Raw genomic sequence first — 18,084 nt, forward strand, 5'->3', positions numbered from 1 at the left:
CCCCCCTTAATATATTATGGGGGGTATAAACCCAGCCTTTTAAATTTTTTTTAATAGGAGTAAAGAAAATCCTTAAAACTTACAAATCTAGGAATCAAACTAGCACCCCAACCAATAATCGGTTCCATGCCAAATGTAGGAGTGGAAAAACATTGAAGGGACAAATGCATGAGTCCCAAACGTCAGAGTGGAACAAACGCAGGAGTGGGACAAACGTTGGAGTGGACAAACGCAGGATTTTTGGGACAAACGTCGGAGTGGACAAACACAGGAGTCCCAAACTTTTTTTTCAATTTTGAATTTTTGTTTACAAACACAGCCCCCCCTACCTTCGTCCCGTTACTTTTCTTAGTTAGGTTAGGTTAGGATATAGGCTAGGGGGCTGAGCGCTGCAGCCATAGTCATTATTTTGTAGACAGGGGTATAAAAAATTTCAAAATTGTAATATAATTAAAATAGTAGACACTCCTAGGTTTTATTTAAGCAATGTCCACTCCAATGTTTTCCACTCCGACGTTTGTCCACCTTGATGTTTGTCCACTCTGACGTTTGTCCCATTCTTACGTTTGTCCACTCCGATGTTTGGGACTCCTGCATTTGTCCACTCCGATTTTTGGGACTCCTATGTTTGAGGTAGAACCCCAATAAGTAAATCTCAATAAAACTTGATAAAATTATGCAAAAAATCAAAGTATTCAATCCCTGAATTTCAACCATCTATCTTGAATAGGAGTAGAGAAAATCATGAAAACTTGAATTGTAGGAATCGATATAGCCCACCCCAGTTTTTTGGCAAATCCTAATGAAACTTGATGAAAATATGGAGTATTGATAGAGAGAGAGAATATTCAATCCATGAAAATTTAAGCCTTCTATCTTTTATAGAAGCCGAGAAAATCTCATTTTCCCCTTTCTGTCTCAGACAGACAGACATACCAATGGACAGACATACAGATGAATGGACAGACAATGGACGGACAAATATTTTGAATTATAGAGTAGCTTCACTACTAAAAAACTAAATAGGATAATTGTTGTACACAAATTGATTTCAGTATGTTTTAAATGAGCTTACATAATCAAGGACGTCCAAGCTTTTTGATTTGGGGGGAAGGGGGGAGGGAAATTTGGGCATCCCCATGTTTATTTTGTGGGGTAATCTTTATATAAAAAAGGCAAGGACGTCAAAGCTTTTTATATTTTTTTTTTGGGGGGGGGGAGAGGGGAAGATTAAAAATTAAAAATTTAAAAATTATGGGGTTGCCCCAAATTAATTAATAACCCTTAACCCCCTAACTCCCCCCCCCCCCCCCACCAGGACATCCCTTTACATAAAGTAATGATTATAAAGTTGCTAAGTACCTTACTGCTACAAAAATCATCTTCCAACATTTAAGATTAATTCTAAAACACCTGAATTAACAATAAGAGCTAACCATGCACAGTGCCTTCGAAGGTGCTTTGACTTAAGTGTCAGAACCTAAATTGGGACATAGTGCATTTCATTACCCTAGGTTAGGTAACTTCATTTCACTTTTCAAAAAAATCTAAAATGCAGCGGTTTTTGAGAAAATTAGATTTAAAAATTTCTAGGTAAATTTTCACCCACTAGGAGTTACCGCATAATCATGACAAGAAAATCAAAGATTATTTATTTAATATTTTGAACAACTTTGCTTTTTAAAGTCAGTCATAAAACCTCCATATATATGATTTATTTAAGGCTGATGTTCTGTGACCTTAGCAAAGCAATTGATAAAAATAGCCATTAATTACATCACTTCAGGAGTGGTTTTATGAAGAAATTTATTAGAGCAAACTTGTTCAAAATTAAAAATAAATAAACTTTGCTTTTCTTGTTATGATTATACGGTAACTCCTAGTGGGTGAAAATTGAACTTGAAATTTTCAAATTTAATTTTCTCAAAAACCGCTGCATTTTAGATTTTATTGAAAAGTGAAATAAAGTTACCTAACCTAGGGTAATGAAATGCACTATGTCCCAATTTAGGTTCTGACACTAAAGTCAAAGCACCTTAGAAGGCACTGTGCATGGTGTGGATATACACATCCTAATTGTAAAAATGTTTTTCTTTTTAAAATTGTAAATCAATTATTCAGGAATCGTTTTACTTTGTTTGTTTACTAGCAGCTGCGCTCCAAACATCTAGGAGCTCTGTAATTAAAGGAGTAAGGAAATTAGTAAAATAGCCTTATACTTTACCGAAATCTTAAGCTACAGACAAAAAAGCTTTATATAACATGTATTAATTTGTAAAACTGCAAATGATAAAATATGACCTATTTTTTTCTCTTTAAAAATTCTCTTTAAACACCTCCCCCTTTTTATATAAAGATGCTAATTCCCCCCTAACCCCAAGAGGATATAAGCAGTAAAAACCCCGCAGGTGGCACAATTTTCTAACACTTCTTTCTTATTTAGTCTTTTAAAAGGATTCAAAATGCATTGACATATATATATTTTTTTTTAACTCTTATTTTATACATCTTAATTGGAACTGATAATCTATTTTTATAGAGAAACATATGTATTCCATCAATAAAAAGTTAAAAAATTAAGTGTGTTTATACATATAATAATTACTATATATAATAGGATAATGAAATGCAGCTGTTTTAAGGGTTGCCAGCTTAATAATACAGACCGATTCAATAATTGTGTTAATATGTTAAGATGTCTAACTTTAAAATGGTGTAATTATAGTTATATTTAGCATAGAAAAATGATAAACATACCTATAGAAGCGTTAAATAATTCTCTTTTTTATTATATAAATTTTTTTTAGAAACAAGAACAAGAACAATGCATAGCAGTGTAAAATATAAATTGATATTTTTTTCCAAAATTCAATTCCCTCTGGTGATGTTATAAATAAAATATCAAAAGTCAAATTTAGGTGGATGTTATATGAATATATAAAGCTTCTTTACAGCCAAAAAAATTGGGAAAAAAAATATCATTTATGGAGCAACAACAAAAGTGGGTTTATCACAAAACCTCGATTTTTTAGTCAGCTGTTCTATAAACAACCAAGTCATTACCTGTATATTATAAAGCAATGCCAGGCGATTAAAATGAGGTATTAAGCACTTTCTAACTCCAAAAATTGATTCTTCTAGAGCAAAAATTAGTTTAGCATTTTTGGTGACTCAAATTTGAAATTTGATTTGTTGCAAGAGAAAAATATCAAAAAAACATACTTTTTTTTATCTCAGAGGCAAATCAATGGTACCAATATATTCGCAAATGTCTTATATACAGTTTAATACACTTTTAAGTCCATTATGTTTGGGGCTTTGAGTAAATGTCGAATAAGGTTGATTTCTAGCCGTCTATTTTTTCTCTCAAAATTTCGGCCTTAAAAAAAGACGCTAGACGCACTGTCAACTCTAGAGATTGTTTTAATATTTGTTTTAAACAAGGAAAAAGTTCAAATAACCACCTTTAGTCATTTAGTCATAGCTGAGATTTTGATAAATTACAAATTATTATCGAGTAAGTTTATATCAAGCAGTTCCTAATCCTATAAACATGAAAGTTGAAAATTGGAAACATTTTAAAAATTTAAAATCCGCAAATGAAAAAAAAATTTTGCGATAAACTTTATTTGTGTAGTCAATTTTATCTGTAATTAGTTAATTGTAGGTATTGTCTTATTAAAAATGATCGGCAATGACTTACAGTGAACCCTTGAAACCATGGGCAAGAGGGATAAGTAAATAAGTCTATGAAAAGATGTTAAGGTTAAGTGTAAAAATGACAGAATAGATCCAGCCTGTGAAAGCATTTTTTGGCTTACAATTTTAATGTATGGCAATAAATGAAAGTGTTCATTGCTTACAACTTTTCAACATATAAGAGTTATTTGGTAAGATTTAACATAAAACTTAAAATATTCTTCTAAAAATGACATCTAACTAAAATCCTATGTTAATATAATAACAGAACAAAAGTTTGACTAGTGAGTCTAACTAATAAATAAAAAAAATATTTAATCTGAGCCCTTATCCCTGGTTAAACAGAGAAATGATAAATTGAAGGGGTAAGTGCACTAATTTATCATGCTTTTTGTTAAATCATAAAGATACACAAATAGGATGTTTGTTCATTTTAACCAACAACTCTATGCAATGGTCAACTATGATGTAAGAGACCAATTATTGCTTACTGAAGAGCATGAGAAAAACATTTTACATAGACAAACAACCCTTTAATTGCATGACCTTTTCCTAGAGGTCCTAATTGTCCCTGGTATTAGGCCAAGACATTGCCTATTTTTCCAGTTTTACATTTGTGTGGGTCTATGAAAAAGATGATTTTAGAAAAAGTTACAAGTTACAAATTAATTTATTAATTTAATTGATTGAATAACCCTTATCAGCAAAATTATACTTAAATATTTGGCTAAAATATAAAAATACCAAGTATAAAATTGAGCAGATAGCGTAACAATTTGCCAATTCTAATCTATAAACGTGACAATTCAGGGTTGAAAAGTATCGAAAGAAAGAGAACAGTGGGTTATCTATGTAAACACAGCTACAACCATACATCATCATTTTAATTTATTGTATCAATATTTAATTATAGTTGAAATGTGCCATTTATTAAAATCAATTATCTTTTAACTTAATAACCACTATTAAGGAATAGAATTTAATAAAATAAACTACACAAAGTTTATCACTAATGAACCTCCCCCATCATAATTTTTTATGTAAATTGAAAAAAAGGGGAGACTATTTTTTTTCTTTATAAATATTGTTTTATAAAAATTTCTAAATTCAAAAGACAGTCATAACGGTGAAAATCATGCAAATTATAAACTAACAAAAAACATTCAAGACCCATCATACAAAATGTAATTAAAATCAATGCATTTGATAAGAATTTATAATTGTATTCATTTCAATGATTTGTAATGCATAAATTACTATGCTAATATTTTTTTAACAGCTCAGCTACTCCTTAGCTGAATAATTTCTTTCTTCCTTTAAGAAATTTAAGATAATTTATGTATCTTTCAAAAAAAAAATTCGGTCCAAAGGTTTTTTTTGGAAAGTAGAGCAAAGTATGTTATAATGAAACTAAATTCAGAAATTTATTATTAAATATAAATTCAGTACACAAAAGTGCCTAACTATTATCAATAACTATTAAATTTACACAGATTGAACCTAGTAATGATATTTAGGTATTTATGTTACTTCAAAAATATAACTAGATTATAATTACTGCACTATTTGTTGACGTAACCGTCCTTGTTAAAAATTATTTAACTATTAAAATTTGCAACAATCTTGGAAGCTACACTTGTCAATTTTTTTCAACAGATTTGCAGTGACTAGAGAATTACAAAAAGGCGTTACAAATTACTTTATACTAGAAAGTAGCAAAATGTATGTCTGTGTTTTTAGCTTAGAATATACAAAATCATATTATTTTTATACGTAATTTATTTGATTAACTAGCGGATACGCCCCTAGAGGCCTCTAGGGACACTTTAAATGGTTGGTGTTTTAAAAAAAAAAAAAATACGATACCTTGCAATGTTGCGAAGGAGTCTCTATTAAATTTCTACGATACTTTGCAATGTTAAGTAGGAGTCTCTATTCGAGAAGAAAAAATTTCGATTTATTGTGATTTCTCTTGTGAGGGTGGTGGTACCCTTCCCCAAAATAGTTTTAAACCTTCCTGGGAACTATGAGAAGATACTCTGTTAAGGAGAACCTGATTGGTTCAGCGGTTAGCGAGATCCTTTGGTACAAACATACAAACACACAGACACACAGAAAAACACACAAACATCCTGTAACTTTATTATAAGGATTACAACTCGAGCTTTTACTACAAACCAGCATTAGACCATCAATAAGACCCGTAGAAGAAAGATAATATAGCCTGTTTTAATTTAAACCAGGGGCGGTCCGTCTCATCAACAATTATTCAACAATTCTTGGAAAATCACGAAACCTACCCTGGTAATCGTCAGCTGATATAGCAAAAAGAAAGGTGCAACTATTTCTATAATGCACTATTGTTCATTTCAGATAGTATAACAGTTAGGGAGTTGAATCCATTTTTATAGAAGCAGAAATATAATCTATGATTATGGTTTGGACCCTCTAAAACTTTAATCTACCTTTCCACTTTCCCCTCTCTTGGTGAAGATATCTTCAACGCCGATACGATTTTTGAAATGTAAGATTCTACTTTCCCCTCTCTTGGTGAAGATATCTTCAACGCCGATACGATTTTTGAAATGTAAGATTCCACTTTCCCCTCTCTTGGTGAAGATATCTTCAACGCCGATACGATTTTTGAAATTTAAGATTCCACTTTTGCCTCTCTTGGTGAAGATATCTTCAACAAGAGAGACAAAAGTGGAATCTTATATTTCAAAAATCGTATCGGCGTTGAAGATATCTTCACCAAGAGAGGGGAAAGTGGAAGGGTAGATTACAGTTTTAGAGGGTCCAAACCATTATCATAGATTATATTTCTGCTTCTATAAAAATGGATTCAACTCCCTAACTGTATAAATCATAAGCTATTACCAAACCTTGTTAGCTTCTGCTTCTTAAATCAAAACAAAGATTTGTTACTAAAGAATTTAGAATTAGGGAGATTTAAAAAATATTCTAAAATACTTCCTGAAATTAAAATCTTTACATTTTTTTCTTATTCAAGATATTTGTAACTGTTTACAAACAAAAAAAAATATTTTAACAAATTTTTAATCAAAAGCACTTTGATCAACACCTTGATTAACCCCTTGAGGCAGGTTAAGGCAAAAGTTTCAAAACGATTCAATAACTAAATAATATCTCACTTTATGAATCTATAAAAAATTAAATAGGACAAATCCAACCCAATACTCACAGCATCTTGGATCTTTACAAAAAAATTAAAAATTCGAACTTATGCCTAAAGCTCAAAATTAAATTCATTGTTCATTACTTATCAAACAAGGATGACAACATCTATGGGAGCAAAGCTCTGAAACAATAGGACAAATGGACATTAACACTTGTAGAATGTCAGAACTGGATAATCAGAATTTAAATGTATAAGAGACGAAGCAAACTGCAAAATTGTTAGTAAATTTGTTGAAAAACTGCTTATTACAGGATAATGTTTATGGACATACTCACATTTCTAGGATTTGATTATAGAGTTGCTTCGCTTAAAATATTGTACTTTGTTGTCCTAGAAATCAGTATACCAAATCAATAGGATATTTAGATCACATAAAAATTTGTTATTAAAAAGTAAAAAAAATCAACATAATGTTTAAAATGGACATACAGACATTCTGGTAACGATTATAGAGTTGCTACGCTTTCTAAATTGTACCTAACTACTACAGGAATCACATGCAAAGTTTTAAAACAATAGGACAATTCTAACATGCCGCCCCTTTGATCGTTTTTTTTTTTGTTTTACATTAATGGTAGGGAAAGGGGGGACTCTGTGCTCTACAAGGCACTTTGGGGGAAATTACCCATATTTTAAATGATTAAAAAAGTTTGTAAGTTGTAATATTCGGAGGAGATTAGAAGATTTTAGGTTTGATTATTGCAGTACTTATTAAATCATGATTTCAGGGAAGCTTTTTTATTTTAGATTCCTATTTCGCCACTTTCCTCCAACGTGTTTAGCCATTAGATACAAGAAGTTGCTAAGAAAGGCAAAATTAAACTACAACAAATATTGTAAAATGTATGATTGTGAAAAAACATAGCTATGTAGTTCCGAATTTTATTGCTAGGTGTCGTAAAAACCTTTTTTGAATTTAAATTTGTATATGAGATAAATATTTAAACAATCTTAAATATTTTTCAAAGTATTACAGCTATTCACTCTTTAGGATTTTTAATATATTTATTCACTATTTAACATATATTTTACGAGTAGTTTATGATTTAGATAAAATACTTAAAAGTTGTAAAAAGGCATTATTTCTGCTCATACATCTTTAAACTGAACGGGCAGATAAACTCTGACAATCCTTTTAGCACGGCTTTTAGTAAACAAATCAAAAAGTGCTAAATTAATACTTTAGTTTCTTATCAAATTCTGCCAAAAGTTGCTTTATCTCATCATCAAGTTTAAACTGGAAATCTAAGAAATCAACTCTAAAGCATTGTTTACAAGAATAGCCTTCCCTTGTCCCTGATTTAAACATTTGAATTTTGTAGACTTTATATTGTAGATTATTATGTGTTTTTTTTTATGGGGATGGAGAGAACGTCTAATAGTATTTAAAACATCTGTAAGTTTAATTAGCTAATTTTTCTATTCGACAATCTGTATCACCCCCCTTAGGTATGACCATCTCTGTGAAATTACTTTTATCCGTTCTCATTCAAAGAAATAAGAAATTTACAACAATTTCATCAACATTATCAATAAATAAGTATGATCCAGGATTTCTTACTTAGATAAAACTTAAAAGACGTTCAATCTTTTTTATATAACCTCGAATACCTAAGTACATAGATCTATAATGTACCTTATTTGTTAAAATTAATGTCTTTTAGAATAACTTTTAATAGGTTGTGGGGGGGGGGGGGTATTTCAAAAGTTTATGTACCTTAATAAAACAAAGATTTTTAAATTATTTATTTTTCTGCAATTTCCCTCTTACTTCCTGGTTTACTTCAACAAAATATTCAGGGGGGGGGGACTTTTGGACCATTGGTAGATTATTGGATAATGCAATAAAAATTGTGCTTACACCCGTTGAAAATAAAGAAAAAATCTCCCAGAGACGAAATAGTGACAAAATATTTTTAATCTAATTCTGAGAAAATTTGTCCAGTTTTTGCCCAGTCAAGTTAAATAATTGCAAATATTTGATCATGATTGCTAAATTTGTTTTTATAAAATAATCATAATAGTTTTTTGTTTAAAATATGTCTAAACTAACATATTTTTAGTAAAAATAAAAGTTATACCCAAAGATAGGCATAATAATTATAAAAATTGAATAATCCTTTAGTATGATTGTTAATTTGGAAAGCATATCCAAAAATATAATTTCTAACCCATACAAAACTAGCATAAACATAAATATATGGGTGTTCCTGTAAATATCATCTTTAACTTTTTGTAGTAAACTAAAAATACAAGAACTCTATGGAAAGTATAAGCAGATACCAGAAGTACCAGGACTGTTTTGATTACCTGTATGGAAAGTATAAGCAGATACTAGAAGTACCAGGACTGTTTTGATTACCTGTATGGAAAGTATAAGCAGATACCAGAAGTACCAGGACTGTTTTGATTACCTGTATGGAAAGTATAAGCAGATACCAGAAGTACCAGGACTGTATTGATTACCTGTATGGAAAGTATAAGCAGATACCAGAAGTACCAGGATTGTATTGATTACCTGTATGGAAAGTATAAGCAGATATTAGAAGTTCCAGGACTGTATTGATTACCTGTATGGAAAGTATAAGCAGATACCAGAAGTACCAGGACTGTATTGATTACCTGTATGGAAAGTATAAGCAGATACCAGAAGTACCAGGACTGTTTTGATTACCTGTATGGAAAGTATAAGCAGATACCAGAAGTACCAGGACTGTATTGATTGGCGCCATGACCACTAACAAGGATGACTATGTACGTGGCTACAAGCTCGCTGATAATCACAACCTCCTAGTAACCAAACAATCAATGAGAATAAATTCATTTTATTCAACAAGAACGAACCTTGAAGGCAGGTTTTTGGAAAAGTGTAAAACGTTCTTTAGTTAAACTTTTGAAATTACTTATGTCGAATACACTTAAGAATCTTAATTATGAAATATTTAGTATTATTAAGTTATCACATAAAGAGTACAGAAAAGTAACTAAGTATTGCTATATTTGACATTAATCTAAAATTAGTTTCTTGACCGGCAGGGTAAAAACAAGCTTAATTCACAAACGACAGAAACTAACCGACCAGAAAAATAATTTGGAGTATCCCTACTTACAATTATTGAAGTGCCAAATGAAGAGGTCGCCCATTTTGACCAATATATTCAAAAATTTTAATAAGGGTATAAATAATTCTTAGAAATGGTTTTATTTCAATTAGAAAAATTATTTTATGTTAAATTTAGTTGATTGTCTGCCTGGTAAAGGAGTGCTTTAAAATGAGGAGATTGCGGGAAATTCTGGAATGTGAAGGGCTCACACTCCACCACAATACTGAGAGCTCATCAACAGCGCAGAATTTGTGTGTGTGTGTGTGTGTGTGTACCATCTTCTTATTCTTTACAACCAGAGGAGCTATGCCAACATCGGCGCTATGGTGTTTTAATAATTCAACCAATAAAATAAGTTAGCAAACCCATTTCCTTATGTGGAGTATCTAAATTTGGCATAACATTTTTTTTTTTAACGACGATATATTTTTTTCTATAAGAAAACACAATTTGTCTCTATTTTGAATGTGCTCGACCCTTTAACAAATGCTTTTTGAAAGCGAAGCTTTTCTATAATTAGGGTCAGTCAGTCCGTACGTACGTCCGTAACGAATAGCTTTTTTCGTTAATTTAGGCATGTTAGAATTGTCCTATCGATTTCAAACATTGCATGGTGATTCCTTTAATAGTTAGGTACGATTTAGAAAGCGTAGCAACTCTATAATCATCACCAAAATGTCCGAACGTCCATTTTAAACATGTTGATTTTTTTTTACTTTTTTAACAACAAATTTTTATGTGATCTAATCATCCGATTGATCTGATTTTTGGTATATTGATTCCTGGGACAACAAAGTACAATGTAATAAGCGAAGCAACTCTTTAATCAAGTCCTAAAAATGTAAGTATGTCCATAAACATTATCCTGAATCAAGCAGTTTTTCAACAAATTTACTAACAATTTTGCTTTGACTCTTATACATATATATATTATGATTATTCAGTTCTGACACTATACAAGTGTCAATGTCCGTTTGTCCTACCGTTTCAGTGCTTCGCTTTTATGGATGTTGTCATCCTTGTTTTTGTAAATTTAAGGTCCCTAAAAGGGCAATAAATTCCACTTTTAGATTTTATCAAATATAAAAAAAATAACGATAAATTGTCAATGGTGACTTGTGGGGAATCTTAGCATTAAAGTTTATTACTTATTTACTTATTAAGAATGTTTAAATTGCTTTCATTCGCCTTATATATCTTTAAATTATTTTAAAGGTGTCATAATTCTTAAATAAAAGAGGCAAAATATAATAAAAAAAGTTTGGCTAATTTTAGAAATAATGTTTTGTATAAACACCAGATCTCGCCAACATCTAAAATGCAAATTCGTTCATGAACAGAATCTTGGCGTAAGACGCGACACCAACGGTGATTGCGTACAATATCAACCGACGAACACGAGCGGAAAAAAGCGCGCTATATGCCTTTAAAATTAAGTTAATTATAAAATGTTTGAATTTAGATCAATATGGAAAAGATGAGACTTGAAAGCGAAGAATTTCTATGAGTTGTTCCATCTGCAATTTTGATAACTTGATAACGAGGCGTTCCAATGGGTTGTTTCGTTTGTCTGGTAATTCGTTTGTCTTTACTCACAGAACTAATCGTAAATTTGCTTTGTTTGAATCATCCAATCGAGTTTAAACGATCTCTGAAGACTTCAGTATATAATAACATTCAAGAAAAAATTACAAAAAATGACTTTAAAATCTTTTTAAAATCATCTCAATTGACTTATAATACTTAAAATTACACATAAAAAAGTAAAAAGAATTTAACCTAACATTTTCAAAAAAAAAGGCAATAAAAATAACAAATTGTACTTTTTGTAAATTTTGATAAAAACACAGAGTTAATACACGCATATTTCTCATATGAGACCAGACTTTCAGTTTTAAATTCATTATAAAGTAAGATTTAAGAGCAGAACCTGTACACTAAAATTCATTATGATTATTTAAAACTTATAAAAACAATACGAGAAATGCATTATAACATTCAGACAATGGTTGTGCAGTCAAAGTAATTTTTTGTCTGTAAATGTAGGTCCCCGAAGAAAAACTGTCCACAAAAATAAAAACCTAACCTACATAAGAATGAATGTAAATAATGAAGGCCTCTAATTAAATTTTACTTTTTTATTATTCTACTCTTTTTATGTTAATCAAGTGTGGGATTTTTATATTTCATTAGGGAAAGGGACGATTTGAATTAATTATTTAACACTAGCGACTATGCAACTATCCTATTATCTAAAGTAGTAAGTTTTTTTGTCTGTCCCGAAGGATCTCGCTAACTGCCATAGAGAAAATAATAAAAGAGAGAAATCGAGGTATTTGAAGGACTAAAATAGGCAGTGGGCCTAGAGGCCTATATTGAGCAATTGCCGCGCTGAATTTTTAATGTTATTCCACCACTTTTCAAAATGGGAATATCTTAAAATTAAATATAATTTCAAGACAATTATAGTTGCTGTTTGAAGCATAAATCTAATTTTTATAGGATGATATAGAAATATTTTGAATTATCATCCATTCTGATGAAACCTAATGAAAGAATATAAAATTATCATTATTAATTTTTCATGACTTTGCTACTGACTTTAATCATAACACTCATTATTAGCTTATAAGATTTATATTGCAGTCTATCTAACTTATATTTTTTAATAAATAAACGTTTTTACAAATTTAATATGAACATTTGATTGTAAATTATAATAATCAGTTTTTCAGTGCCATCTAGCTTTGGATATAGAACTAGAATATCAAAGCGTTCATCAATTTTTATTTTGCCTGTATTTTTCTTGTTTTGGATTTTTGTCACTAAAGGGCCAAACCCTGAGGGGTAAATAACATCACTTGAAAATGTTAAAAATATTGTAAAAACAAGTATTGTCTGAGAAAGAACATAGATAGCATTACAGATTATTCACTTATTTAGATTATTCAGTTATGAAATTTTTTATTTAATATTTAGCCTTAGTTTAAATGTATGTCTTTAAAGTAGACAACTAGCGAACCTGGTGGCTGAGAGCTAAACTATTAATTTTTTATTAGTAAACATTTAAAAGTTTTATCATGTTAATTAGATTTAAATATTACATTTAGGCTAATTTGAAAAAAAAAAAAAATTTGATCATAAAAGGTGAACCCTCTGTTCCGTGAGATTTCTATCCTGCTATCCTGTACTGATGTGCGCATGCGCGCAGGGAGAGGTTGCGTGATTTTCTCATAATACATATAATTATGTCGTCTTTGATTGATTAATAGCAATCAATCAATGAAATAATTACTTTATACCATATTTTCATATTAATATATATTAAAACTAATAATCAAAAGGCAGAGGTTATGGGGAAATTTGGCGGGGAGGGTGGGGCATAATTACTGTAGTCCAGAAAATTTTATAACAATATTTTCTTAAATATTTGCAGAAATATATAAAATAAGTATAATAAAGTATCTTATTTATTGGCTTTAATGTCCTATTTTATGTATTTCAAAAAAACTACTGGACTCATTGGGTTCTCTATTTTAGGAAGGGGGCATTTGGAGGTTTTATATTAAATTCCATTCCCCAAAAGTTTTATAATAATGTTTTCTTATTAATTGGCTTAAATATAAAAAATAATGTAAAACTAAATGTTCATTTATGTTGTAACATAATTATCAGCAGCCTCTATAAGCAGCTTTAACATTTTTCCTCTTTTTTTTTATCTGCAACAAAAAAATACAAGAAATAAAAATAAAGAACTCCATTTTATTTAAAATATATTTATTGAATGAATAATACAAAGATGGCAACATCAATAAAAGCAAAATCCGTATAAATCTGTCCAATATTATCTGTGTGTTATCCTATCTATTGCAAGATAATAACAAACTACCTAAATCTTCCTTGAAAACCCAATGTTTATCTATCTGTCTATCTGTCTGTCTATCTATCTGTCTATCAATCTAACTGTCTATCTAACTGTAAATCTAATTGTCTATCTATCTGTCGCTCTATCTGTCTATCTATCTGTCTATCTATCTAACTGTCTATCTATCTATTAGGACACCTGTCATATGCAGCACAGGATTTAATTAGGACAAACCCAATACATGTAACCTCTATGTAAATCCGTGTGCTTTCTCAGGCTATCTGACATAGTAAATGCTTTTCACATAGAGGACAAGAGAATATTTTTTTCATTTAAATACGAGTAGAAAAACAGGAGTAGAATGATGAATATGTTGGCGTGTTCAAATGGGGTACTAAATAGAATTATCTATCTATCTGTCTTTGTATCTGTCTATCTAACTGTCTATCTATCTTTCTAAAGTCTATCTGTCTGTCTATCTATCTGTCTATCAATCTAGCTGTCTATCTAACTGTCTATCTAATTGTCTATCTAATTGTCTATCTAATTGTCTATCTATCTGTCTGTCTATCTAGCTGTCTATCTAACTGTCTATCTAATTGTCTATCTAATTGTCTATCTATCTGTCTGTCTATCTATCTGTCTGTCAATCTTTCTATCTGTCGCTCTATCTGTCTATCTATCTGTCTGTCTATCTATCTTACTGTCTATCTATCTATTGGGACACCTGTCATATATGCAGCACAGGATTAAACTAGGACAAACCCAATACATGTAACCTCTATGTATATCCGTGTGCTTTCTCAGGTTACCTGACATAGTATATGCTTTTCACATAGATGACAAGAGAATATTTTTTTTATTTAAATACGATAAAACAGAAGTAGAATGATAAAAATTTTTGCGTTGGCAAACGGGGTACTAAATAGAATTATCTATCTATCTGTCTATGTATCTGTCTATCTATCTGTCTATCTATCTGTCTATCTATCTGTTTATCTATTAAGTACCCTCTTAAGGCAATTGTCATGCCAAAATTTTTATCATTCTACTCCTGTTTTATCGTATTTAAATATAAAAAATATTCTCTTGTCATCTATGTGAAAAGCATATACTATGTCAGGTAGCCTGAGAAAGCACACGGATATACATATAGGTTACATTTATTGGGTTTGTCCTAATTAAATCCTGTGCTGCATATGACAGGTGTCCTATAGATAGATAGACAGTTAGATAGATAGACAGACAGATAGATAGACAGATAGAGCGACAGATAGAAAGATAGACAGACAGATAGATAGACAGACAGACAGATAGACAATTAGATAGACAATTAGATAGACAGTTAGATAGACAGCTAGATAGACAGACAGATAGATAGACAATTAGATAGACAATTAGATAAAAAATATTCTCTTGTCATCTATGTGAAAAGCATATACTATGTCAGGTAACCTGAGAATTTAGAAAGCACACGGATATACATAAAGGTTACATGTATTGGGTTTGTCCTAATTAAATCCTGTGCTGCATATGACAGGTGTCCCAATAGATAGATAGACAGGCTGCGGGGTCCTTCGGCGTCACCTTCTTGATCTCAAGGGTGTGCTCGCCGATTGTGGTCTCGTCCTAAAATATAGATTCAACGTCAATAATAATTATGGCATTTTGGAAAATCCCTTAATGTGCATAGTCGAGCATAGGTCCCCCCCACCCCCCCCCCCAACCCCCGGTCCATTAGTATAAAGTTATCAGGAGCTAACTTCCGAGTAAAGCTTTTAGAACCAAATGTCTTTAGTTTAAGATTATTTTTAAAAGAAGAAACTTTAGATATTCAACAAATGAAGTCGATTTCCTAACCGCAGACAAATGTCTTAAATGCTATGAAAAGTTATTTATCACATCGTATTATAGAAAGCTTTCCGCGGGTACATAAAAATGTAGAAATATAAGATTAAAACCAGTTTTGTTAGCCCGTGTCTACGGCATCTCGGGGCTAACAAAATTTGTTTTAATATAATGATTGTACATTTTTATATTCGTAGAAAACTGAATATAATATTTAATATGATACATGATTTTCAATATGGCTTAGAACCGATTCTAATCCAGCGGATATTAATCGGTTTCGAAGCCATATTTGAAACAAATAATATAATGACCTGTTTGACAGATCCTTGGCCACGTGCTCCCTGGCAAAGGTGACGAAGCCAAAAGATTTGGGCTCATTGTCCTTGCTCTTGTCCACTGGACGGGTCACCTCAACAACCTATTTAATAAAATAATATAAAAAGTCATTTCAGTTGAGCAGGGGCGTATATTCTTAAGAGTTTTTTTCCCCCGGCTGCAAAATTACTTTTGAACTTTTATTGAATTTGATTAGTTAGTTCATTAAGTTGAGTGTCCGATCGTTCATATCCCTGGTATTTAAGTTCCTTAACTTACCTCTCCGAATTGTGAGAAATGAGCTTGGATGTCCTCCTTGGACAGAGCGTCACCAGCTGGCAGCTTACCAACAAAGAACTCGCTGCTTAGCCTCAGCCTTCTTGCACGTCACCTTCTTACCCTACAACATATTTACAATTTAAGGCAAGCTCAACAAAAAGTCAAAGAAAGTTTAGGATGGTTTTAAACTACCTAGCTTTTTGTTGTCTTCTTTTATATCTCAATTAATCAGTATGTCGCCACTCAAACAGACAGGTATCCTGTTACTTTATTATAAGGATAATTACCTTGACAACATGTGCGCCATTGGCACCTCCTTGAACACGATTAAAACATAGCCCCTAAACATAATGTCAAATAGGTTAGGTACCTATCAACAAAAGTTACATATTAATCAGATTTCTAAGAATATGTCAATAAGTTACTTAGCATTGCAGAAAAAAATCAATGGCTAAAAATGATATGTGAATTAGAGTTACCTGAAGAAATATTCAAATATTATTTAAGTTTGTTGAAACAAGTCAATTATTTTTGGGTTTTGAAGTTGTACTATAATTTAAGCTACATTTTTGAATAACAAACATCAACAAACTACATATTTTTTTCATTTCCTGAGGGTTTCGTCATATTAGAGTGGGACACCTGCCACACACAGCACAGGATAAAATTAGTACACATATTACCTGTAAAATACCTCTTGAGGGCTAGGTGTAGCCTTGGCTCCAAGTCCATTCAGCTCCACCTTGGTCCATTCGCCGTGTGTGATAACGCGTCCAGGTGCCCCAAAAATACCTAAATGGTCATATTATAGTTTACTGTATTTTTCATGTTCTCCAGTCTGCTATTTACTATTAATTTCTACTTAGATATCTTGATTATACTCCGGCGTTCAGATATTCCTGAAATTCTTATGGTGCGAAAATGTTTGTTAAAGACGCAATTAAGATTAAATTCACGAAACGGCATAAATTACATTTAAATGGCTTTTTGTATGCTTTATTATGGTTTTGTAGAACTCGTTGAAGACGCTGTTTTGTAAAAGAAAACATGACATTAGAAAGTTAAACTCCGGCGTTCAGACATTCCTGAAATTCTTATGGTGCGAAATGTGTTTGTTAAAGACGCAATTAAGATTAAATTCATGAAAACGGCATAAATTACATTTAAATGGCTTTTTGTTTAAATTATGGTTTCGGTATACTTGTTAAAGACGCTGTTTTGTAAAAGAAAACATGACATTACAAAGTAAGATTTTAATTGATATTATCAGTTGATAGAGAAGTCAGTCCTGGCAGATGTTTAGATACATGTAAAAAGAGAGATTAATGGTTAAATTAATAAGATATTACTGATTTAAAGTATCTATCCACTAATTTTCTATCCATTCTATACACATATTGCAATTAAACCATGATCCTTCCTTACATGGATATCTTATTTTCATGAGAATCAGAATAAGTATATTTACCTCTGCAATTAAACCACATTTGTATTGTCTTGGTTTGTCTTTAGCACATCCTTGACCTTCTTTTTCTATAATTCAGACACCTAGCTTCCTTCCAACCTCCGCCCTCCAGATCTGCCAACCACCCAAAAATGCTGCAGAATGCCAACGTCCCTACGATATAAAAATATTTTAAGTTATGTTTAAGTTTCTTTCCAAAAACAATGTTAACCAATTAAAATTTCTCCCAGGCTAAGATTAAATTGCCAACTTATTTCTTGCTTATTTTGCCCCGATATAAAAATCTCTGAGAACTTAGTGCCAT

General features: G+C 31.1%; 1 protein-coding gene and 1 long non-coding RNA gene across 2 annotated transcripts in view; both read right to left on the reverse strand.

Moving 5' to 3' along the window:
- LOC145323556 (uncharacterized) overlaps positions 1 to 10,302 on the reverse strand; it is a 33,493-nt gene extending 23,191 nt beyond the window's left edge. Inside the window, exons 1-2 of the mRNA XM_080165905.1 lie at positions 10,153 to 10,302; positions 9,576 to 9,691 (exon numbers count right to left, since the gene is read on the reverse strand). Of these exons, the coding sequence (XP_080022031.1) occupies positions 9,576 to 9,633 (58 nt within the window). The 5' untranslated portion in view covers positions 9,634 to 9,691; positions 10,153 to 10,302. The remainder of the gene's footprint in view (positions 1 to 9,575; positions 9,692 to 10,152) is intronic.
- Positions 10,303 to 16,032: 5,730 nt separating this feature from the next.
- On the reverse strand, positions 16,033 to 16,659 carry LOC145330892 (uncharacterized). The gene is made up of 3 exons (XR_013883571.1): positions 16,603 to 16,659; positions 16,316 to 16,436; positions 16,033 to 16,139 (listed from the first exon to the last, which is right to left on the reverse strand). It is a non-coding gene; the product is annotated as an uncharacterized LOC145330892 (long non-coding RNA).
- Positions 16,660 to 18,084: the final 1,425 nt, after the last annotated feature.

The sequence above is a fragment of the Acartia tonsa genome, chromosome 1 (assembly GCF_053477335.1).
Source record: "Acartia tonsa isolate MP-2025a chromosome 1, ASM5347733v1, whole genome shotgun sequence".
NCBI lineage: Eukaryota > Metazoa > Arthropoda > Copepoda > Calanoida > Acartiidae > Acartia > Acartia tonsa.